We start from the raw sequence: 24,308 nt of genomic DNA, 5'->3' as shown, positions 1-24,308 counted from the left end.
AAACAAAGAAAGAAAAACATAGAATGCCCACCCTAGTCACACCCTGGCCTAACCAAAATAGAGAATAAAAAGCCTCTCTATGGCCAGGGAGTGACATAAGATCACATTCACCTTAGTCTATTTAACTGTATTGTAAAAGCTGTATTGGATTGTATTTGGTTGTCAATCTAAGTTAAAAACTCTACAGGATCGGCGTCACCCCCGTGGGACGGTTGAGCTAATGTAGGCTAATGTGATTAGCATGAGGTTGTAAGTAACAAGAACATTTCCCAGGACATAGACATCTGATATGGGCAGAAAGCTTAAATTATTGTTAATCTAACTGCACTGTCCAATTTTAAAGTAGCTGTTACAGTGAAAGAATACCATGCTATTGTTTGGAGAGTGCACAGTTATGAACTTGAAAATGTATCAATAAACCAATTAGGCACATTTGGGCAGACTTGATACAACATTTTGAACATAAATGTGATGGTTCATTGGATCAGTCTAAAACTTTGCACATACACTGCTGCCATCTAGTGGCCAAACTCAAAATTGGGTCTAACCTGGAATAAAACATTGTGACATTTCTCTTGCATTTCAAAGATGATGGGGGGGGGGGGGATTTCATGTTTTTTCTTTTTTTTCTTTTACCAGATCTATTGTGTTGCATTCTCCTAAATTAATTTCAAATTTCCACAAAATGCAAAGTGTATCAAGAATAGGCATATCCTTCAGGTCCTGAGCTACAGGCGGTTAGATTTGGGTGTCGTTTTATGCGAAAATTGAAAAAAAGGGTCTGATCCTCATATTTTCTTAACTGCAATGTTGGTTAAGGGCTTGTACTGTAAGTAAGCATTATATGTATCTGGTTGAGAGAATGCCATGAGTGTGCAAAGCTGTCAAGTATCCCTAACCCTAAATATATTTATCACATTTTAGGTTACTACATGATTCCATAGTTTTGACGCCTTCACTATTATTCTACAAAGTAAAAATAAATAATTTTGGATAAACATACTCAATCTTTTGACTGGTACTGTCACGCAGATTTATTGTGTTTGTTTGTCTAGGGGTTTATTAGATTAATGGGGTTGTGTTCAGTTTAGTTGTCTAGGTAAGTCTATGGTTGCCTAGAGTGGTTTTCAATCAGAGGCAGGTGTTTATCGTTGTCTCTGATTGGGAGCCATATTCTTTGGGTATTTTGTGGGTGATTGTTTCCTGTCTTTGTGTTTTATACAGCAGTTAGGACTGTTGCGGTTTTCACGTTTATTGTTTTGTAGTTTGTCTATCTTATTAAAGAACCATGAAGTTCAACCACGCTGCGTTTTGGTCCGCCTCTCCTTCCCAGGAAGAAAGCCGTGACAGAATCACCCACCACAACAGGACAAAGCGGCGTGGTGACAGGCAGCGGCAGGAGGAGCAGCGATGTCAGGATTATTTGGCTTGGGAGCAGAATCTGGACTATACGACTTGGGAAGAGAGAGACAGTTGGGCGGTCGACCCAGGGAGAGTGCCGGAGCCCGCCTGGGATTCGCTGGAGCAGTGCGAGGAGGGTTATAAGAGTTGGAGAAACGAACACGGCGGCGCGGTAGGAAGCCCGAGAGTCAGCCCCTAAAATGTATTGGTGGTGGCACACAGGAAGTATGGCGAAGCCAGGTAGGAGACCTACGCGAACTTCCTGTGCTTACCGGAGAGTGAGAGAGACCGGGCAGGCACCGTGTTATGCTGTGGAGCGCACAGTGTCCCCGGTGCGGTACATACCAGCTCCTCGTATCGGCCGGGCTAGAGTGGGCATCGAGCCAAGTGCCATGAAGCCGGCTCTACGCATCTGGTCTCCTTGGGCCGGCGTACATGGCACCAGCCTTACGCATGGTGTCCCCGGTTCGCCTGCACAGCCCAGTGCGGGCTATTCCACCTCGCCGCACTGGCAGGGCGACCGGTATTATTCAATCAAGTAAGGTTGGGCAGGCTCGGTGCTCAAGAGCTCCAGTGCCACCTCCACGCACTAGCCCTCCGGTGGCAGCCCCCCGTACCTTCCTGTGTGTGTCCAGAGCCCAGTACTCCCTGTTCCTCCTCCCCGTCCTCGGCCCAGTACCACCAACGCCGGCACCACGCACCAGGCCTACAGTGCGCCTCGTCTGTCCGGAGCCGCCAGAGTCTCCCGTCTGTCCGGAGTCTCCCGTCTGTCCGGAGCCGCCAGAGTCTCCCGTCTGTCCGGAGCCGCCAGAGTCTCCCGTCTGTCCGGAGCCGCCAGAGTCTCCCGTCTGTCCGGAGCCGCCAGAGTCTCCCGTCTGTCCGGAGCCGCCAGAGTCTCCCGTCTGTCCGGAGCCGCCAGTCAGCCAGGATCCGCCAGAGCCGTCAACCTGCCTGAGCTACCCCTCGGTCCTGAGCTACCCCTCGGTCCTGAGCTACCCCTCGGTCCTGAGCTTACTCAGTAATGAGGCACCCCTCGATCCTGAGCTTACTCAGTAATGAGGCACCCCTCGGTCCTGAGCTTACTCAGTAATGAGGCACCCCTCGGTCCTGAGCTTACTCAGTAATGAGGCACCCCTCGGTCCTGAGCTTACTCAGTAATGAGGCACCCCTCGTCCAGGTGGGTCCTTTGTTAGGGTTACCAGGCCAAGGTCGGCGGTGAGGGTCGCCACTCAAAGGACGCTAAAAAGCGGACTAAGACTATGGTGGAGTGGGGTCCACGTCCCGCGCCAGAGCCGCCACCGTGGACAGTGGCCCACCCAAACCCTCCCCTATGGGTTTAGGTGTGCGGCCGGGATTCCGCACCTTTGGGGGGGTACTGGTACGCCCTGGCCTTAGTTATCTTTTCTTTATTATTCTGGTTAGGCCAGGGTGTGACATGGGTGATTTATTGTGTTTGTCTTGTCTAGGGGTTTATTAGATTAATGGGGTTGTGTTCAGTTGTCTAGGTAAGCCTATGGTTGCCTAGAGTGGTTCTCAATCAGAGGCAGGTGTTTATCGTTGTCTCTGATTGGGAACCATATTTAGGCAGCTATATTCTTTGGGTATTTTGTGGTGATTGTTTCCTGTCTTTGTGTTTTATGCACCAGTTAGGACTGTTTTGGTTTTCACGTTTATTGTTTTGTAGTTTGTTCATGTTAAGTGTATCTTATTAAAGAACCATGAACTTCAACCACGCTGCGTTTTGGTCCACCTCTCCTTCCCAGGAAGAAAGCCGTGACAGGTACTGCATACAAAAATATTAACTCAATATGTAAAGTGTTGTTCCCATGTTTCATGATTTGAAATAAACATCCCAGAAATGTTAGATAAACAATAAAAGCTTATTTAAATGTTTTGCACAAATCTGTTTACAACCCTGTTAGTGAGAAATGTATTCTTTGCCAAGATAACCTATCCACCTGACAGGTGTAGCATTTCAAGAGGCTGAATAAATAGCATGATCATTACACAGGTGCACCTTGTGCTGGGGACAATACAAAGATACTATAAATTGCGCAGTTTTGTCACACATCACAATTGCACAGATGTCTCAAGTTATGAGGGAGCGTGTAAATGGCATGTTGACTGCAGGAATGTCCAACAGAGCTGTTGCCAGATAATTTAATGTTCATTTCTCGACAATAAGCCGCCTCCAACATCGTTTTAGAGAATTTGGCAATACGCTCAACCAGACTAAAAACCGCAGACCACATGTAACCATGCCAGCCCAGGACCTCCACATCCGGCTTTGTTACCTGAAGGATCGTCTGAGACCAGCCACCAGGACAGCTGATAAAACTGGAGTTTTTCTGTATGTAATAAAGACCTTTTGTAGGGGAAAAACTCAATCTAATTGACTGAGTCCCAGGAACACCCATGGTTGCGCCCCAGCGCAATCATGTGAAACCCATATATTAGGGCCTAATTTATTTATTTCAACTGTAACTCAAATCTTGAAATTCTTGTATGTTGTATTTATATTTTTCTTCAGTATATAAAGTCCATTCGGGAAAAGTATTCAGACCCCTTGACTTGTTCCACATTTTGATGTGTCACAGCCTTTTTCTAAAATGTATTAAAATATTTATTTTTCCTCAATCTACACACAATACCGCATAATGACAAAGTGATAACGGGTTTTTAGAAATGTTTCTAATTTACTTACATAAGAATTTAGAACCTTTGCTATGAGATTCATCTCCGGTACATCCTGTTTCCATTGATCATCCTTGAGATGTTTGTACAACTTTATTGGAGTGGTAAATTCAATAGATTGCACATGATTTGGAAAGGGAAACATCTGTCTATATAAGGTCCCACAGTTGACAGTGCATGTCAGAGCAAATACCAAGCCATGAGGTCGAAGCAATTGTCCGTAGAACTCCGAGATAGGATTGTGTCGAGGCCACAGATCTGGGGAAGGGACTCCAAAAAATGTCTGCAGTATTGAAGGTCCTCAAGAACACAGTAGCCTCCAGAAATGGGCTTTTCGCCTAAAACCCTGACAAACCTTTACAGATGCACAATCGAGAGCATCCTGTCAGGCTGTATCACCGCCTTGTAGGGCAACTGCACTTCCCTCAACCACAAGGCTCTCCAGAGGGTGGTTAGGTCTGCACAAGCATCACCGGGGGCAAACTACCTACCCTACAAGACACCTACAGCACCCGATGTCACAGGAAGGCCAAAAAGATCATCAAGGACAACAACCACGAGCCACTGCCTGTTCACCCCTTTTCCATCCAGAAGGTGAGGTCAGTACAAGTGCATGAAAGCTGGGACCGAGAGATTGAAAAACAGCTTCTATCTCAAGGTCATCAGACTGCTGCCTACATAGAGACTCAAATCACTGGCCACTTTAATAAATGGATCACTCGCTAATTTAAAAATGTTAACATATCTTACATTACTTCTCTTATGTGTATAAACTGTACCTCATACCATCTATTGCACCTTGCCTATGCCGCTCCTGACATCGCTCATCCATATACTTGTATACATATTCTCATTCACCCCTTTGTGAGTATTTCAAAGTTGTTGGGGAATTGTTAGATTACTTGTTAGATATTACTGCACTGTCGGAACTAGAAGCACAAGCATTTCACTACACTGGCATTAACATCTGCTAACCATGTGCTTGTGACCAACAGCCCACTTGGAGTTTGCCATAAGGCACCTAAAGTACTCTGACCATGAGAAACAAGATTTTCTGAAACCAAGATTGAAATCTTTGGCCTGAATGTCAAGTGTCACATCTGGAGGAAACCTGCAACCATCCCTACAGTTAAGCATGGTGGTGGCAGCATCAGGCTGTGGGGATGTTTTTCAGTGGCAGGGACTGGGAGACTAGTCAGTATCGAGGGAAAGATGAATTGAGGAAAGTACAGAGAGATCCTTGATGAAAATCTGCTCCAGAGCGCTCAGGACCTCAGACTGTCCTGTCCAACAGGACAACAACCCTAAGCACACAGACGAGAATGTCCTTGAGTGACCCAGCCAGAGCCCGGATTTGAATCCGATCAAACAACTCTGGAGAGATCAGAAAATAGCTGTGCAGCGACGATCCCCATACAACCTGACAAGATTTAGAGGATCTACAGAGAAGAATGGGAGAAACTCCACAAATGCAGGGGTGCCAAGCTTGTAGCGTCGCACCCAAGAAGACTCAAGGCTGTAATTGCTGTCAACGGTGCTTCAACAAAGTAATGAGTCAGAATACTTATGTGATATATATTTTGCAATATTTGCAAAATATATTTAGTCATTATTGGGTATTGTGTGTAGATTGATGAGGAAAATAAGGCTGTAACGTAACAAAATGTGGAAAAAGTCAAGGGGTCTCAATATTTTCCAAATGCACTGTATATATAAAGTATATACATACACTCCGGACTCCAACATTGCTAATCCTAATATTTATGTATATCTTAATTCTATTATTTTACTTTTCTGACAGTGCAGTAATATCTAACAATTCCACAACAACTACCTAATACACACAAATGTAAAGGAATGGAATAAGATTTGTGTGCATTGTCTGATATTACTTCTCTGTTGGAGCTAGGAACACAAGCATTTCGTTACATCCGCAATAACGTCTGATACATATGTGTATAACGACCAATAAAATTACATTTTGATTGAATCCATATTGTGGAAGTTTAGTGCTATAGCGCGATTGAAATTTAAAGGTAATTTCTGATTGAGCCCAGATATGCAGCATTTACCATGAATGCAGTCTCTGCGAACATTGGTTTTTAATTTAAATCCCACTATTATAATAAACTTCCACGATACAGATTGAATCGAGCCCCAAATCAGATCAAACTTTATTTAAAGTTTGATTTGAATTAGGCTTATTCTTTAACTTAGATGTTTGGTTGCAATAGAGATGTGAAATCAACCAAAGCTTTAAACCCTAGGCCGATTTTAAATTTTCTTGTTGAATCCTGGGTTGAAATGAAATGATAGCTTTTGAAGACATGGGCCTAAAAAGCATGATATATGATTGATCAAGTATATTTACTTTTAATTTGCAATAGTGAATGTCTTGAGTTCTTAATTGGAGAGACATTTATGCAAGGTTTGTCTATGTTGAAAATTGGTTACAATGACATAATCCCGTTGTTGAAATTTCACCCTCTAAATCAGTCTACATTGATGACTTTTGCAAATCCAATGTATTTTACTAAATTCCACATCACAATACGTTGACAAATTACATTGAAACAACGTTGATTCAATCCGTTTGTGCCCAATGGGATGTTACTATCTTACCTGAGGGAATCTTTCACCTGTTCCTTCAGGAGAGGTCTGGTGGAGTGAGTCCGTCTTCTGGCCAACTCATCCAAGCAAAGCTCGTTCAAAACATCCCTCTCCACGTAAAACTCCCCAGCCCTCTGCTCCTCAACTCCCATGTCTTCCAACACTGAATGTCTGTGTGTTTATTGCTTTGTGTGTCTCTCTGTCTGTCCTAGTCTGAAACAGTGTGCGGAGGAAATACCTCTCACAAAGGTCTCACAATTATCAACAAACTGTCAAACACCCTGATAAGAGGTACAAAAAAAAGCTACTCTATGTTCCAAGTTAGTCTGAGTGTACTCCTGGCTGTGTCTTTGTTTGTATCTCAGTTGGACCTTCCTCATATCTGGGTGCAGGACACAATCCCTGATATTCTGGTTCGAACAGAGACTTGGCTGACTAATAAGGATGTTGAGATTTGTGGTTAAAATATTTTCAGGTGTGATATATTGCAAAAAGGGAAAGGAGTGGCTGTTTATGTAAAAACAACACACATGGCATCATGTTGTCTAAATATGACTGTTCCCAAGAAAATTCGCTGGTTATAGAAAAGCCAAATAAACCCAAATACACATTTATTTGTTGCTGGGATTTACCACTGTGACTACTGAGAACAGAGGATGGATAAACAACATTGCAGTTAGTTACAGTATGGGATCTTACTTTGAGACAGGAAAATAATCCTGCAGCAACAGGAAATGTGAATTATTATGTGGATTGTAATAAATTCATATTTTCGTAGGTGTTGATACATTTTTCTTAATGGAAAATCAAGTCTGAAATTTCAAAGTGGAAATTACAAACTTCAGAAGACTTTTTCAACCTCAAATACACTACACGTTTTATGTCAGGGTAATCAAACTAATAACGGTTAACTTCATATGGCTGCAGGGGCAGTATTGAGTAGCTTGGATGAAAAGGTGCCCATTGTAAACGGCCAGCAGTCTCAGTTGCTAATATATGCATATTATCATTAGTATTGGATAGAAAAAAAAGTTTCCAAAACTGTCAAAATATTGTCTGTGAGTATAACAGAGCTGATATTGCAGGCGAAACCCTGAGGTATATCAAACCAGAAAGTGAATTCTATTTTGAAAACTCCATGTTCCATAGCCTCCCTTTGCTCTATTTAAAGGGATATGAACCAGATTCCTTTTCTTATCGCTTCCTCAAGGTGTCAACAGTCTTCAGACATAGTTTCAGGCTTTTATTTTGAAAAATGAGCCAGAACGATAACATCGCGTTAAGTGGTCACATGAGTTTTGCTCGCGCAATAGAATTTTGACAGCCATTGTTTTCCCCTCTCCTAACTGTGAAAGACATTTGCGGTTGATATATTATTGATTATATATATATATTCCGTCTGCGTCGTCGTGACCGCTCTTTCCTGTGGATTTCTGAACATAACGCGACAAACAAACAGAGGTATTTTGGATACAAAAATCATCTTTATGGAACAAACGGAACATTTGTTGTGTGTGTGAAAACATCCGAAGATCATCAAAGGTAAACAATTAATTTGATAACTTTTTCTGAAAACTGGTGAGTGCTGTAGAGTCAAATGCCTCAAAATAAATGTTCAACTTTACTAAGGCTGGTATTTTGCTCGAACCCTTAAGTGATCCTAGCATAAATCCTAGATGTTCCATTGTGCATGTGCGTTTATGCTTACGCAAGCACACATGTCAAGGGAAGGAAACCAAGTATCCTGGCAGATTACAACTTGTTCAGAATGAGTCTGACGTAGTCACATAATTTTCAGGTCAATTCCTGGAGGTCAGTCAGAATTGGTGTCGAGGGAGTCTGTACTGGTTTTACTACCAGTCATTGTCTTCCACTATTGTAGTGGTGGTAGATATGAAGAAGTCTACTTCATAGCTATGTTATCAACGGAGGAGTTAACCTCACGACTGAAATACTAAGTATTAGACCAGTCATACGCGGTGTGATCATGGTTCATCACTTTTCTCCTGAACGGAGGATTCCATTTATTAGTGGCGTGTGTTTAAAACTTCTTATGGCATAGGGGACGGTTGCGTCCCACTTGGGCAAAAAACAGGGAAAATGCAGCGCAAAATCAAACTTTCATTAAATCACACATGTAAGATACTCAATTAAAGCTACACTCGTTGTGAATCCAGCCAATATGTCAGATTAAAAAAAAGGCTTTTCGGCGAAAGCACAAGAAGATATTATCTGATGATAGCACAACAGTAAACAAAGAGGGTAGCATATTTCAACCCAGCAGGCGCTACACAAAAAGCAGAAATAAAGTATAAAACATATCTTACCTTTGACGAGCTTCTTTGGTTGGCACTCCAATATGTCCCATAAGCATCACAATTGGTCCTTTTGTTCGATTAATTCCGTCCAAATATATCGAAAATGTCAATTTATTTGGCGCAACGTCACTACAAAATATTTCAAAAGTTGCCTATAAACTATGCCAAAATATTTCAAACTACTTTTGTAATACAACTTTAGGTATTTTTAAACGTTAATAATCGATCAAATTGAAGACTGGTCTATCTGTTTTCAATAGAGCACGAGAGGAAACTAACACTACTTTTCAAGTCTTGGTCAACTCTCAACAGCGTTACCCTGTTCCAGGATGGCCCTACTTCTTCATTGCACAAATGAACAACCTCAACCAAATTCCAAAGACTGGTGACATCCAGTGGAAGTGGTAGGAACTGAAAACAAGTTCCTAAGAAATATTGTTTGCCAATGAGAAATCAGTGAACAGACAGAGACATAAAAAAAACTGAACGGTTAGTCCTCTGGGTTTTGCCTGCTACATAAAATCTGTTATACTCACAGACATGATTCAAACAGTTTTAGAAACTTCCGGGTGTTTTCTATCCAAATATAATTATCTTATATTCTTGGCATGAGTTGCAGGAAGTTGAAATTGGGCACGCTATTTATCCAAATTGAAAATGCTGCCCCCTATACCTTAAGAAGTGAAACAAATATATGGATTTGCAGATACACTCAAAGCTCAATCACTGACGGTTACTATCAGAGAGTCACACATAGCCTGGTCTTAGATCAGTATGGTCTTGAACCAACTACATGTCATGATTAGTCAGGAGATATGATCTGGGACCAGACTAAAACATTTACATGTACATTTTAGTCATTTAGCAGACACTCATATCCAGAGCAATTGCAGGAGCAATTTGGGCAAAGCGCCTTGCTCAAGGACACAATACGTTTCACCTAGTCTGCAATGTGTAACTAATGATGAAATGTGTAGGATATTATTTTGGAGAAAATAAAGAGTGCAGCTATGCTTCAGAAGTGTATTCAATCATACAAGTGCTGAATATGAAACAGATAAACACAATAAATTACACAACAGATCTGCTCATTTTACTCAAGTTTATTTAGCCATGTACTCAAACAAGAATTTTGACTTTAAGATATTGGAGTGTGTGTTCGATCAATGCTAGAAAATTACAAATCGTATTCAAAGTAGATCAGGAAATGAACAATTTAGTAAAATGTTCAAAATGCACATTAACATGAATTATTCACATCCTCTTTAGGAAGATACAAAGAGATTAGCTCTATAACAGTGTTCAAACTAGGGAAGAACTATACTCCATTTGACCCTGAAATACACAATGTATAGATGTGGCTCAAGGCTACGTGATGCCAACCTGGACTGTATGATATGTTACAAATTCCAATTTGTTGTGGCTAACGTTAGCTGGATTAGGAGAAGGATGCTGTGTTGTTGCTAAAATGCTAAAGTTGTCAGTGATATGATAGAAACACCTTTGGATAAGAGTGAATAGCTGCTATTCATACTCATTCAGTGGATATTGAACTACCATGATTTACATAATTTTCAAAATCAGCAATGAGGCCTAAGAAATTACCCATTGTATGTTTCCCCTTGGTATTGAAACCGTATAACCCTAGCTTATGAGAGACAGAGGAGTTAGCTAGAGCCAATTTTATTATAGTAATTTAGCAGACAATGTTATACAGAGCAACTGACCATTAGTGCATTCATCTTAAGATAGCTAGGTGGGACAACCACATCTCAGTGAGAGTAAGTACATTTTTCCTCAAAGTAGCTATCAGCAAAGTCAGTGCAAAAAGAGAAAAAAAGGCAAGTGTGAGTGTTTGTTCATGAAAGGCAAGGGTGTTATATATATATACAGTACCAGTCTAAAGTTTGGACACTTACTCATTCAAGGGTTTTTCTTTATTTTTTAAAACACAACTGATTGGCTCAAATGTATGAAGAATGAAATAAATTACACAAATTAACTTTTAACAAGGCACAACTGTTAATTGAAATGCATGCTAGGTGCCTACCTCATGAAGCTGGTTGAGAGAATGCCAAGAGTGTGCCATGAAGGCAAAGGGTGGCTACTTTGAAGAAATTCAAATGTTAAACATATTTTGATTTAACACGTTTTTGGTTACTACATGATTCCATAGTTTTTATGTCTTAACTATTATTCTACAATGTAGAAAATAGTAAAAATTAAGAATAAGCCTTGAATGAGTGTGTCCAAACTTTTGACTGGAACTGTGTGTATGTATATAAATATATAAGTATATTTATGTGTGTGTGTGTGTGTGTATGTATATATATATATGTATGTATGTATATATATATATGTATGTGTGTGTGTATATATATATGTATGTGTGTGTATGTATATATATATATGTATGTATATATATGTATGTATGTGTGTGTATGTGTATATATATATGGGAGAAGGCCCCTGACGTACAGGACATACTACTGTCTGGGACACACTGGCCCTAGGAGGAATGGATTAAAGGGAGGGACGGGGATGGGGAGGTGAAGTGAACTGCTGACTAGACGACACATCTTAGGTGGCTGACAAATATATTGGGGAGTTTTATAGTTTTATTTCGGGGAGGTATTTTGTGTTTAGTTATTTAACATAACATGAAGGGGGAACTGCCTTGGTCCAACCGGCAAAACACACACGGTGGTGCATTGTCTTTCACGGAGAGGAAAGAGGTGAGGGGAACCAATGGGAAGCCAGGCAGATGAAGGTGGAGTGGAAGGGGAACAAAGTGATCCCTGTTGGTTACATCTTGGTAGTGCAGGTCAAGTCCTAACAGAAGAGGAGATAGGGTCAGAACATAAGATATGATTCTTTGACTATATGAACTAATGCATTTCTAGGTAGCCTAAGAAATAATAACAAGAAAGTAGCTCAAAGTCTGCTCCACTCACCAGAGCATACTCGTAGATGATGGGTACGCCTGAGGCCCCATGCAGTTGGAGGCTGTGTAGCACCGCGTCGTGGATCGTAGTGAACAGACAGCTTTTAGGGATGGACTCAGAGAAGAAGCCTGCACTCGATAACTGCTCCACCACACAGACTGGAGGAGAGACAAACCAGGTTAGACAATACACATGTGAACCCCAAACACACACACAGACAACACAAGCTACGACCAGAGCGCTGGAGCCTGAATTACCACACATACCAGTGGCGGTCGGTGCCATTTTAAGATGAGGGATGACGATACTTTTTTATGAGCATGGCCTTACAGTGTTTCTATTACAGCATATTGGATGACTGTCATTCCTTTTCCATTCACCCAGCTCAACGTAACAACGATAGGTTTAGGCTACTACATGATACTCAAATGTTTCCAATATCCATCATGAGGTTGCTACAACCTAGCATATGAATTAACGTTTACCATGTAGGTACACAGGTTAAGATACATTTTAGTAATCAAGGTGACAGATATTGACACATTCAATACTGCCTTGCACACTCTTGTCAGCATCTAGCTGATTTATTGTGTAATTATTAGTCCAACAGTTGCAAATGATAGTTTTTCTTGGACAAATTCAGGTATGTTTACAATTGTCTCATTCATCCCCTCTTGTCTCTAACTATTCCCCAGGTTGTTGCTGTAAATGAGAATGTGTTCTCAGTCAACTTAGCTGGTAAAATAAAATACATGTTTATCCCTGTTTCACTCCGTTTGCTAGCGTTAAATAAACATTTTTCAACAGAATTTGTGGAATGAATACAACCCCTGATCAAAAGCAAACACATTTAACTTTCATATCAGCCACCTATAATTCCTTCTAGCATCTACGCGCTTTCCTCCTCACCTTTTCCCTTCGCTTGTGGACTTCAGTAACAACATATCCGCTGTCTTTGACCAGGCGAAAAAACTTTTCCAAGCCAAACCTTAATATAATAACCGCTAACCTCTACATACAGCCTACATTGTTGTCACCATATTAACGTCATAATCAACATAGCTACTAGATCTAACGCGTTAGTAAACCCACTACAATTATGCAGTATAGTGTGCAGTTGAGCAGTTACACCAGTGGGCCCTGGTAGGAATAAATTAATAAAACCAGAAGCTTACCTTGACTTGGAAGAGTTTCAGTGTTGGATAGCCAGCTAGCTAACATAGCATCCCTCTCTGTTTGAGATTGAGCCGGGTGTGTGAGTAGGCTAAACTAGCTAGCTAAGAAAGTAAGAGTAAAGAATTTAAAAAATCTAAATCTCTCTCTATTTCTTGCTTCTCCTTCACTTGATAATTAATTTGTTCAAAACTGTACAACTATTTTCTTTCTCGCTCTGAGTCAACTACTCACCACATTTTATGCACTGCTAGCTAGCTGTAGCTTATGCTTTCAGTACTATGTTCATTCTCTGGACAACATGTCAGTTCATACTGCAAGAACTCTGATAGGTTGGAGGATGTCCTCCGGAAGTTATTATAATTACTGTGTGAGTCTATGGAAAGGGGTGAGAACCACATGCCTCCTAGGTTTTGTATTGAAGTCAATGTACCCAGAGGAGGATGGAAACTACGGTGCTACGCTACAGAGTGCTGTTGAATATACTGTAGACCTTCATTGCTAAACTGTGTTGTTTAATAAATTATTTGGGGACGTGAATATATTTAGTATAGTTTATGTTACATATATGTTTGACTGTTTTCAGAATTTCAATGAAGAGGATGTTCCTCCACTGACACATGCTCACCTTGGCATCCAGTTAAATAAATGTCAATGTCAATCTTTCTGTAGTTTAGGAATATCTGCAAAAAAAGAGAAAGTGAGAGATAGAGAAGGTCAAATAAGAAGTCCATGTTTCTCTCAGCGACTGTTTTTGTTACACCAGTTTGGATTTATCTTGTTTTTCTCTTCCATCCCTCTTCATTTCCACCTCTTTCTATCTGTGCCTCTTAGGTACATAGGGTACATAAAATATAATTTAGGCCTGCCAACTCACAGAAAACAAGACCTTTTGGTTGTTTTGAGCACAAGGCCACACAGGAGAGCGACTGCAAACAATGTTACATAAGAAGACTGGATACAAAGAAACTAACAATAACACATTTCTGAAAACATCTGTGAACCTAACCTCTTTCTCTCTTTCCTTGTCTCCTCTCTATCCCCTTTGTGCTCGAACCCCACTCCTTCATCACCATTGTTCAAAACCACACACACTCATACATTTTTCAGTGTCTTCACAGTGGCCGTGTCAGCAAAGTTGGCTGTGGATAGGTCCAGGATGATGGTGTGTGTGTTGTTGACGGAGGTCCTCCCCATCTCTCCATCTCTTCCGGTACTGGACATCTGGGTCATGTGATCATCGCCATGAATATCAGTTTTAGAGTCCTGGTCGAACCGGTTACCTTGCTGCTCAAAACCCCAGTTCACCTTAGATTGACAGAGAGACAGAGTTTCACACTTTACTCTGCTCTGATAAAATACACATTTCAAAAGCATTATGGGCTAGCCATATACGCTAACACTATTTTACAATTCAGAAGGTCTATTTTGAGAAACATGAAAATATTTAGATATGGAGCCACCACAGATTTAGACTACGTGACATTGCAAAAATCTGAAACTTTCTGCCCAAAAATGATGCAGGAAAATTAATCCATGCTTTTGTCACTTCAAGGTTAGACTACTGCAATGCTCTACTTTCCGGCTACCCGGATAAAGCACTAAATAAACTTCAGTTAGTGCTAAAACGCCTGCAATAATCTAGACTAGAACCCAAAATATGTTTAACATATTACCCCAGTGCTAGCCTCTCTACACTGGCTTCCTGTTAGGGCTGATTTCAAGGTTTTACTGCTAACCTACAAAGCAATACCTGGGCTTGCTCCTACCTATCTTTATGATTTGGTCCTGCTGTACATACCTAAACCTACGCTATGGTCACAAGACGCAGGCCTCCTTACTGTCCCTAGAATTTCTAAGCAAACAGCTGGAGGCTGGGCTTTCTCCTATGGAGCTCCATTTTTAAGGAAGGGTCTGCGTATCCATGTGAGAGAAGCAGACTCAGTCTCGACCTTTTGGTCGTTATTTAAGACTAATTTCTTCAGTAGGTCTTATGATTGAGTATAGTTTGTCCCAGGAGTGTGAAGGTGAACGGAAGGGCACTAGAGCAAAAACCGCCCTTGCCGTCTCTGCTTGGCCGGTTCCCCTCTCTCCACTGGGATTCTCTGTCTATTACAGGGGCTGAGTCACTGGCATACTGATGCTCTTCCATGCCATCCCTAGGAGGGTTGCGTCACTTGAGTGAGTTGAGTCACTGACGTGATTTTCCTGTCCAGGTTGGGCTATACTCGGTCTTGTCTCAGGATAGTAAGTTGGTGGTTGAAGATATCCCTCTAGTGGTGTAGGGGCTGTGCTTTGGCAAAGTGGGTGGGGTTATATCCTGTTTGTTTGGCCCTGTCCGGGGGTATTGTCAGACGGGGCCACAGTGTCTCCCGACCCCTCCTGTATTTATGCTGCAAAAGTTTGTGTCGGGGGGCAAGGGTCAGTCTGTTATATCTGGAGTATTTCTCCTGTCTTATCCGCTGTCCTGTTTGAATTTAACTATGCCCTCTCTAATTCTCTATCCTTTCTTTCTTTCTGATGACCTGAGCCCTAGGACCATGCCTCAGGACTACCTGGCCTGATGACTCCTTGCTGTCACCAGTCCACCTGGTCGTGCTGCTGTTACAGTTTCAACTGTTCTGCCTGCGGCTATGGAACCCTGGCCTGTTCACCGGACGTGCTCCCTTGACACAGACCTGCCGTTTTCAACTCTAGGGACAGCAAGAGCGGTAGAGATACTCTGAATGATCGGCCGTGGGGGCCATCTACACAAAGGCCACTGTCAGTGATAAACACACCAAATTTGGCACAGAGGAAAATACATGTACCCTGAAAATATTTACAGTGGGGCAAAAAAGTATTTAGTCAGCCACCAATTGTGCAAGTTCTTCTATTTAAAAAGATGAGGCCTGTAATAGGTACACTTCAACTATGCCAGACAAAATGGGGGGACACAAATCCAGAAAATCACATTGTAGGATTTTTAATGAAATTATTTGCAAATTATAGTGGAAAATAAGTATTTGGGCAATAACAAAAGTTTATCTCAATACTTTGTTATATACCCTTTGTTGGCAATGACAGAGGTCAAACGTTTTCACACACTGTTGCTGGTATTTTGGCCCATTCCTCCATGCAGATCTCCTCTAGAGCAGTGAGGTTTTGGGACTGTTGCTGTTGCTGAGCAACACAGACTTTTTACTCCCTCCAAAGATTTTCTATGGGGTTGAGATCTGGAGACTGGCTAGGCCACTCCAGGACCTTGAAATGCTTCTTACGAAGCCACTCCTTCGTTGCCCGGGCGGTGTGTTTGGGATCATTGTCATGCTGAAAGACCCAGCCACGTTTCATCTTCAATGCCCTTGCTGATGGAAGGAGGTTTTCACTCAAAATCTCACGATACATGGCCCCATTCATTCTTTCCTTTACACGTTTCAGTCGTCCTGGTCCCTTTGCAGAAAAACAGCCCCAAAGCATGATGTTTCCACCCCCATGCTTCACAGTAGGTATGGTGTTCTTTGGATGCAACTCAGCATTCTTTGTCCTCCAAACACGATGAGTTGAGTTTTTAACAAAAAGTTATATTTTGGTTTGATCTGACCATATGACCTTCTTCTGGATCATCCAAATGCTCTCTAGTAAACTTCAGACAGGCCTGGACATGTACTGGCAGGGGGACACATCTGGCACTGCAGGATTTGACTCCCTGGTGGCGTAGCATGTTACTGATGGTAGGCTTTGTTACTTTGGTCCCAGCTCTCTGCAGGTCATTCACTAGGTCCCCCCGTATGGTTCTAGGATTTTTGCTCACCGTTCTTGTGATCATTTTGACCCCACGGGGTGAGATCTTGCGTGGAGCCCCAGATCGAGGGAGATGATAAGTGGTCTTGTATGTCTTCCATTTCCTAATATTATTTTTTTATACCTTTATTTAACTAGGCAAGTCAGTTAAGAACAAATTCTTATCTTCAAAGATGGGTTAAATGCCTGTTCAGGGGCAGAACGACAGATTTGTACCTTGTCAGCTCGGGGATTTGAACTTGCAACCTTTCGGTTACTAGTCCAACACTCTAACCACTAGGCTACCCTGCCACCCCAGGGTAATTGCTCCGACAGTTGATTTCTTCAAACCAAGCTGCTTACCTTTTGCAGATTCAGTCTTCCCAGCCTGGTGCATGTCTACAATTTTGTTTCTGGTGTCCTTTGACAGCTCTTTGGTCTTGGCCATAGTGGAGTTTGGAGTGTGACTGTTTGAAGTTGTGGACAGGTGTCTTTTATACTGATAACAAGTTCAAACAGGTGCCATTAATTCAGGTAACGAGTGGAGGACAGAGGAAACTCTTAAAGAAGAAGTTACAGGTCTGTGAGAGCCAGAAATCTTGCTTGTTTGTAGGTGACCAAATACTTATTTTCCACCATAATTTGCAAATAAATTCATAAAAAATCCTACGATGTGATTTTCTGGATTTTTTTTCTTCTCATTTTGTCTGTCATGGTTGAAGTGTACCTATGATGAAAATTACAGGCATCTCAACTTTTTAAGCGGGAGAACTTGCACAATTGGTGGCTGACTAAATACTTTTTTGCCCCAGTGTAGATATAGTCCCATCATAGATTTGGACCCTGGATCGTGACATACATTTAAATAAAAAAGGTTGCAGACTGTACCACCACTTTACAAACCTTTAATCTACAAAAAGTTATTGCCTATACTACTTTGATTGATTGATATATTTTTGGTCTATACTTCTTGCCCTGGATCACCTGAAAACCAAAAACTGTAACAGTAACACAGAATATTTCAGTAGGCCAAATTGTAGAATAAATACATTTTCTGAGATGAATACAGCCAAACACAGAATCATATTTTGGTTTAATGGTTGAGACCGGGGTTCACGTCCTACCACATGAGCATTTAACAAATGGCCACTAAAGCTACTTTGGAAAATATCCCAGCCATTGTGGTGGAATAGTTCACAATTGCTGTGAACTATTATCTCAGGTTGTGTTTCAGTCAGATATGTGCCTGTCAAGCATAATATTTTAATTTCAACCAGTGTTTCTAATTCCAGCAGATTATAATGGACTACAATTGGAATAAATTAAAGTCTATAACAGAGTTTAGTCTGACTTGGATTTTGCTGTAACTGAGACAGCATTTCATGCACCCTCAGGGACCTCTAAAATCATCATTCAAAAATACTTACTGGGTCAGTGGAGCCATACACCGAATAGAAAGAGATGAGTACAGCATCAAAAGCCCTGACATTACCCAGCTAATTTACTAGTGGCAAAATAAACTCCTGGCCTTGGACTTGACCTAAATCCCTGTATTCAACTGTATTCTGCATATCAACCAATGGCAGGCATTACCCTCGAGCATACTCTATGTGTGCGTACATGTGTACCCATGCCCACCCGCCTAGACACATGTCCGCCCCCCACACACACCCCCATGCACACACATACCAGAATGGGTCCAACCATATGACACTGGTCAGGAATAGGAGGGTCCAAGACACTTGCCACCCGGGCCGACAATCCCATCCATCGCCACAAGAGTGACCAGTAGAACAGCGAGACTGCACAGCCAGTCTGTCAATAATTTAACTCTTCCCCCACACTATTTCTTTCCCATCTGTTTTTATACATTTATAAATTCCCAAGGGAAAGGTTTAGAAATAAAGACGAAACATCAAAAAACAGAAATATTCATACGTATACACAGACACAGCACAGCCTCCATAGAATTCATCTCATAATAATAATGTAGAGCTCTCTTTACTTGCACACAATATAGCTGGGTTGCCCCACCTGCATGCCTCCTTTTGTAAGTTTATCTAAAAAAAGCCCTTCAGTACTGTAACATTGTATTACCAACAGCGGCCATTGTGTAACATGCCACGACCCCAGGGGCCAACTATGTGGTGGATCCATATCAAAATCTTTCCAGGACACATTAATCTACCTCTGTGTCAAATGTGGTGCGTGTATCTCAAAAAAGGCCCTCAGAATTGTAACATTTTATTACCGACAGTGGCCATTTTGTAAGATGGCCACCATGGACCCCAGGTGCCAAATGTGTGGTGGCTCCACATGTAAATATTTTCAGGATACATAAATCTACTTCTGTGCCAGATTTGGTGTGTTTATCTCAAAACAATCTGTTTTAAATATTGTTGCCATATGCTGCCATTTTGAAAAATGGCTGCCACGCCCCAGGGGCCAAATCTGGGGTGGCTCCATATCTGAATCTTTTCAGGGTACAAACATCTACACAATTGTTTTGCTTTAATGCCTCACTATACTGTAGTACATTACACTACACACCTGTCCGTTGATGGGTCGGTCAACTAGGGCAATGGCTGTCTGGTTCAATTTCAGGTCTGGGGAACCTTTCTCTTCATCCCTCTTGTCATCTGGATGGACTGTATTGTTGGGTAGGCATCCATTCACACCATTCTGGGAAGGGAAGAGAAATAAGGTCACTAACAATTTTTGAAAGAAAAGCACATTTTTGGACCATAAAAACAACATTAAATTGATCAAAAATACAGTGTAGGCATTGTTAATGTTGTAAATGACTATTGTAGCTGTAAACGACAGATTTTTTGGGAATATCTACATTTATCAGCAACCATCACTCCTGTGTTCCAATGGCACGTTGTGTTAGCTAATCCAAGTTTATCATTTTAAAAGGCTAATTGATTATTAGAAAACCCTTTTATAATTATGTTAGCACAGCTGAAAACTGTTTGTCCTGATTAAAGAAGCAATTAAACTGGCCTTTAGACTAGTTGAGTATCTGGAGCATCAGCATTTGTGAGTTTGATTACAGGCTCAAAATGGCCAGAAAAAGACTTATCTTCTGACACTCGTCAGTCTATTCCTGTTCTGAGAAATTAAGGCTATTCCATGCGAGAAACAGCCTAGAAACTAACTTCATTAAATAGTACCTGCAAAACACCAGTCTCAACATCAACAGTGAAGAGGCGACTCCGGGATGCTGACCTTCTAGGCAGAGTTCCTCTGTCCAGTGTCTGTTCTTTTGCCCATCTTAATCTTTTATTTTTATTGACCTGTCTGAGATATGGATTTTTCTGTGCAACTCTGCCTAGATATCAAAACCCTGTCTATATAAACATCCATATCAGGTTGGTCCCATTGTCAGCATCCCGGAGCCGCCTCTTCACTGTTGATGTTGAGACCTGTGTTTTGTGTGTACTATTTAATGAAGCTGCCAGTTGAGGACTTGTGAGGCGTCTGTTTCTCAAACTAAACACTCAAACTAGACACTTGTCCTCTTCTTTCAAAAACAAGGACATTTCTAAGTCAAATCAAATGTATTTATATAGCCCTTCGTACATGAGCTCATATGTCAAAGTGCTGTACGGAAACCCAGCCTAAAACCCCAAACAGCAAGCAATACAGGTGTAGAAGCAAGTGATCCCAAACTTTTGAACGGTGGTGTTAAATGAGATAAATGTATGTATATATCCCTTCGTACATCAGCTGATATGTGTGTTGGACATGTATTATACCTTTTTTGCCTCTTTTTTGGCTTTGTTTTTTTCTTTCTCGTCTTTTCTCTTTTCTTCAGTGTCTCTTTTCTTCTTTTTCATCAGCAGCATTCCAATGTCAATTCCACTCTGTGTAAGAAAATGAAATGGAGGGCTTGAGATAAAGAGAGTGAAGGAGACAGAAAGCAATTCTGAGAAAGAGGGCTATTGAGAGAATGACACACAAACACTAGTCATACGTGGGTCAGCTGTTTGTTCACCCGCGCCCAACCACAATTCCTAATAACACATATTCAACCACAGGGGTGTGTCAGAAAAATGTGTGCAATAGGTGGAAGTGGCACAAAACGACTGTTTTAATAAATACGTTGTAGGTGTGACAAGGGCATGGCCACTCACTGGCCAATCAACGTGTTTCATGGCCACGTCCTATTGGAGTTATCAGAAGCTCCTAGAGTTCCCAGTTGGAAATTTCAATTGAATGACCCCGAATCCAAGTCAGAATGACAAGTGGGAAATTGAGAAAATGTTGTTTCCCGATTTCCCGAGTTGTGACGTTTCACCACTGACCTTTTACTCGTTCAACCAAAAGATGACGACAAATTCCTTATCAATATGAATAATGAAGCTAGTCTGACCATATTGTCAATGTTAAGCAAGCTAGCTAACTTCATTATTAGCAATGTTAGCAAGCTATCTAAAATCTTATTGGTTGAAGAGTTGTTCAGAGTACTAAAGCACATGAACACATCCACGTCAGACTGACAACTTCCCACAAGCAAGTGAAGCCAGCCTAATATGGCATGCCGTTGTCTCAAGTTAATTCATAGTCGTTGCGTTGTCATCAACTCTGAATATTCCTAGTAGAACCCTTCAACCAAAGAACCCTATGCACATTATGTTTCAGATGAGTACTGATTTTGTATCTTATTATTACTGGAATGTTCAGAGTTCTCAACTGACATTAATATTGTTCATTTCAATCAAATCAAATAACATTTTATTAGTCACAACAGGTGTAGAATTTACAGTGACATGCTTACTTACGAGCCCCTAACCGACAGTGCGGTTAAAAAAATACGGATCAGAATAAAAGGTCAAAGTCATTAAAGAGCAGTAGAAAAAAATAACAATATACAGTTGAAGTCGGAAGTTTACATACACTTAGGTTGGAGTCATTAAATCTTGTTTTTCAACCACTCCACTAATTTCTTGTTAAAGAAACAGTCAACTTAGTGTATGTAAACTTCTGACCCACTGGAATTGGAATACAGTGAATTATTAGTGAATGAATCTGTCTGTAAATAATTGTTGGAAATATTACTTGCCATGCACAAAGAAGATGTCCTAACTGACTTGCCAAAACTATAGTTTGTTTAAACAACTTGGAAAATTCCAGAAAATGATGTCACTACTATTATTCTGCCATTTCACATTCTTAAAAAAAGTGGTGATCCTAACTGACCTAAGAAAGGGAATCTTTACTCTGATTGTCAAGAATTGTGTGAAACTGAGTTTAAATGTATTTTGCTAAGGTGTATGTAAACTTCCACTGTATACAGGGGGTTGCCGGTACAGAGTCAATGTGCTGGGATACGGTTAGTTGAGGTAGTATGTAAATGTAGGTAGAGTTAATTAAAGTGACATAGATGACAACAGAGAGTGGCATTGGTGGGGAGGGGGCAATGCGAATAGTCTGGGTAGCCATTTGACTAGATGTTCAGGAGTCTTATGGCCTGGGGGTAGAAGCTGTTTAGAAGACTCTTGGACCTAGACTTGGAACTCCGGTAGCGCTTTCCGTGTGGTCGCAGGGAGAACAGTCTAAGACTATGGTGGCTGGAGTCTTTCACAATTTTTAGGGCCTTCCTCTGACACCGCCTGGTATAGAGGTCTAGGATTGCAAGATAATTGGCCTCAGTGATGGAATGGGCTGGGCCATTAGCCCTACCGTCTGTCATGCTTTGAGGTCGGAGGCTGAGCAGTTGCCATACCAGGCAGTGATGCAACCCGTCAGGATGCTCTTGATGGTGCAGCTGTAGATCCTTTTGTGGATCTGAGGACCCATGTCAAATCTTTTCAGTCTCCTGGGGGGGAATAGGATTTGTCATGGTGATGTGGACACCAAGGAACTTGAAGTTGTCAACCTGCTCCACTGCAGACCATCGATGAAAATTGCTCTGTCCTCTTTTTCCTGTAGTCCACAATCATCTCCTTTGTCTTAAGTTGCATTTAACTCATTTAGCAGTCATTCTTATCCAGAGGGACTTGCAGGATCAATTAGGGTTCCATGCCTTGCTCATGAGCACATTGTAAGATTTTTTTACCAAGTTTGATCGGGAATTCGAACCACCAAACTTTTGATTTCTCGTCTAACGCTCTTGTTAGGGACTAGCTCCCTCTGCGGGGATCAAATCAGCGGAAATTTCAAGAGCGCCACGTATAGTTTTTGATAAAACTCAAACTTTCATTAACCTGTTGCTTCTACTCGGGACGCTTGCATCCCAACTAGAGCTCTGGAAATGCAAATGCGCTACGCTAAATGCTAATAGTATTAGTTAAAACTCAAAAGTTCATTAAAATACACATGCAGGGTATCGAATTAAAGCTACACTCGTTGTGAATCCAGGCAACAAGTCAGATTTTTAAAATGCTTTTCGGCGAAAGCATGAGAAGCTATTATCTGATAGCATGCAACACCCCAAAAGACCCACAGGGGACGTAAACAAAATAATTAGCATTTCGGCGTTACACAAACCGCACAATAAAATAGAAAACATTCATTACCTTTCACCATCTTCTTTGTTGGCACTCCTAGATGTCCCATAAACACTATTTGGGTCTTTATTTCGATTAAATCGGTCCATATAAAGCCTAGATATCGTTATATGTAGACTGTGTGATAAACGAAAAAAACATTGTTTCAAAACGTAACGTCATTTTTTTTAATTCAAAAAGTCGACGATAAACTTTCACAAAACACTTCGAAATACGTTTTTGTAATGCAACTTTAGGTATTAGTAAACGTTAATAAGCGATAAAATTCATCAGGAGGCGATGTAAAGATCATTAGCTGTCCGTCTGGAAAAATGTCCGGCTAGAAACTCAACGAAAATATCCGGTCCTAGACCGGAGGAGATACGGTGTCCTGCATGTGTTTGACCAAGAAAAAACTCGAAGGGAAATGACAAGACTCTAGACACCGTGTGGAAGCTGTAGGTACTGCAACCTCAGTCAATTAATTGTGGTTCACCTTTATCAATGGGTTCAAGTAGCGCATGGATATATTTTCCCATTTTCAGTGATCAGTTTTTCCTGTGCTTTTCGATGTAAATGCCGTTCTGGTAAAGCCACAGCAGTGATTTAACCAGTTTTTTAAACGTCTGAGTGTTTTCTATCCACACAGACTAAGCAAATGCATATACTATATTCCTGGCATGAGTAGCAGGGCGCTGAAATGTTGCGCAATTTTTAACAGAATGTTCAAAAAAGTAGAGGGTCGACTTAAGAGGTTAAAACACACATTCAAGGTACTGAATTAAAGCTACACTCGTTGTGAATCTATCCACCAAGTCAGATTTGTAAAATGCTTTTCGGCGAAAGCATGAGAAGCTATTATCTGATAGCATGCAATCCCAAAGTACTGGATTCATTACCTTTGACGAGCT

General features: G+C 41.2%; 2 protein-coding genes across 2 annotated transcripts in view; both read right to left on the bottom strand.

Annotated features, from left to right (window-relative positions):
* LOC115102888 (solute carrier family 26 member 6-like) overlaps positions 1 to 7,142 on the bottom strand; it is a 36,877-nt gene extending 29,735 nt beyond the window's left edge. Inside the window, exon 1 of the mRNA XM_029623303.2 lies at positions 6,718 to 7,142. Coding sequence (XP_029479163.1) covers positions 6,718 to 6,857 — 140 coding nt within the window. The 5' untranslated portion in view covers positions 6,858 to 7,142. The remainder of the gene's footprint in view (positions 1 to 6,717) is intronic.
* Positions 7,143 to 10,106: 2,964 nt separating this feature from the next.
* LOC115102887 (solute carrier family 26 member 6-like) overlaps positions 10,107 to 24,308 on the bottom strand; it is a 32,474-nt gene continuing 18,272 nt past the window's right edge. Inside the window, exons 14-19 of the mRNA XM_029623302.2 lie at positions 20,665 to 20,772; positions 19,454 to 19,585; positions 14,243 to 14,449; positions 13,770 to 13,824; positions 11,978 to 12,126; positions 10,107 to 11,855 (exon numbers count right to left, since the gene is read on the bottom strand). Of these exons, the coding sequence (XP_029479162.1) occupies positions 11,829 to 11,855; positions 11,978 to 12,126; positions 13,770 to 13,824; positions 14,243 to 14,449; positions 19,454 to 19,585; positions 20,665 to 20,772 (678 nt within the window). The 3' untranslated portion in view covers positions 10,107 to 11,828. The remainder of the gene's footprint in view (positions 11,856 to 11,977; positions 12,127 to 13,769; positions 13,825 to 14,242; positions 14,450 to 19,453; positions 19,586 to 20,664; positions 20,773 to 24,308) is intronic.

This window comes from Oncorhynchus nerka, linkage group LG20 (assembly GCF_034236695.1).
Source record: "Oncorhynchus nerka isolate Pitt River linkage group LG20, Oner_Uvic_2.0, whole genome shotgun sequence".
NCBI classification, from domain to species: Eukaryota; Metazoa; Chordata; class Actinopteri; order Salmoniformes; family Salmonidae; genus Oncorhynchus; species Oncorhynchus nerka.
This window is presented reverse-complemented; position numbering and strand designations above follow the sequence as displayed.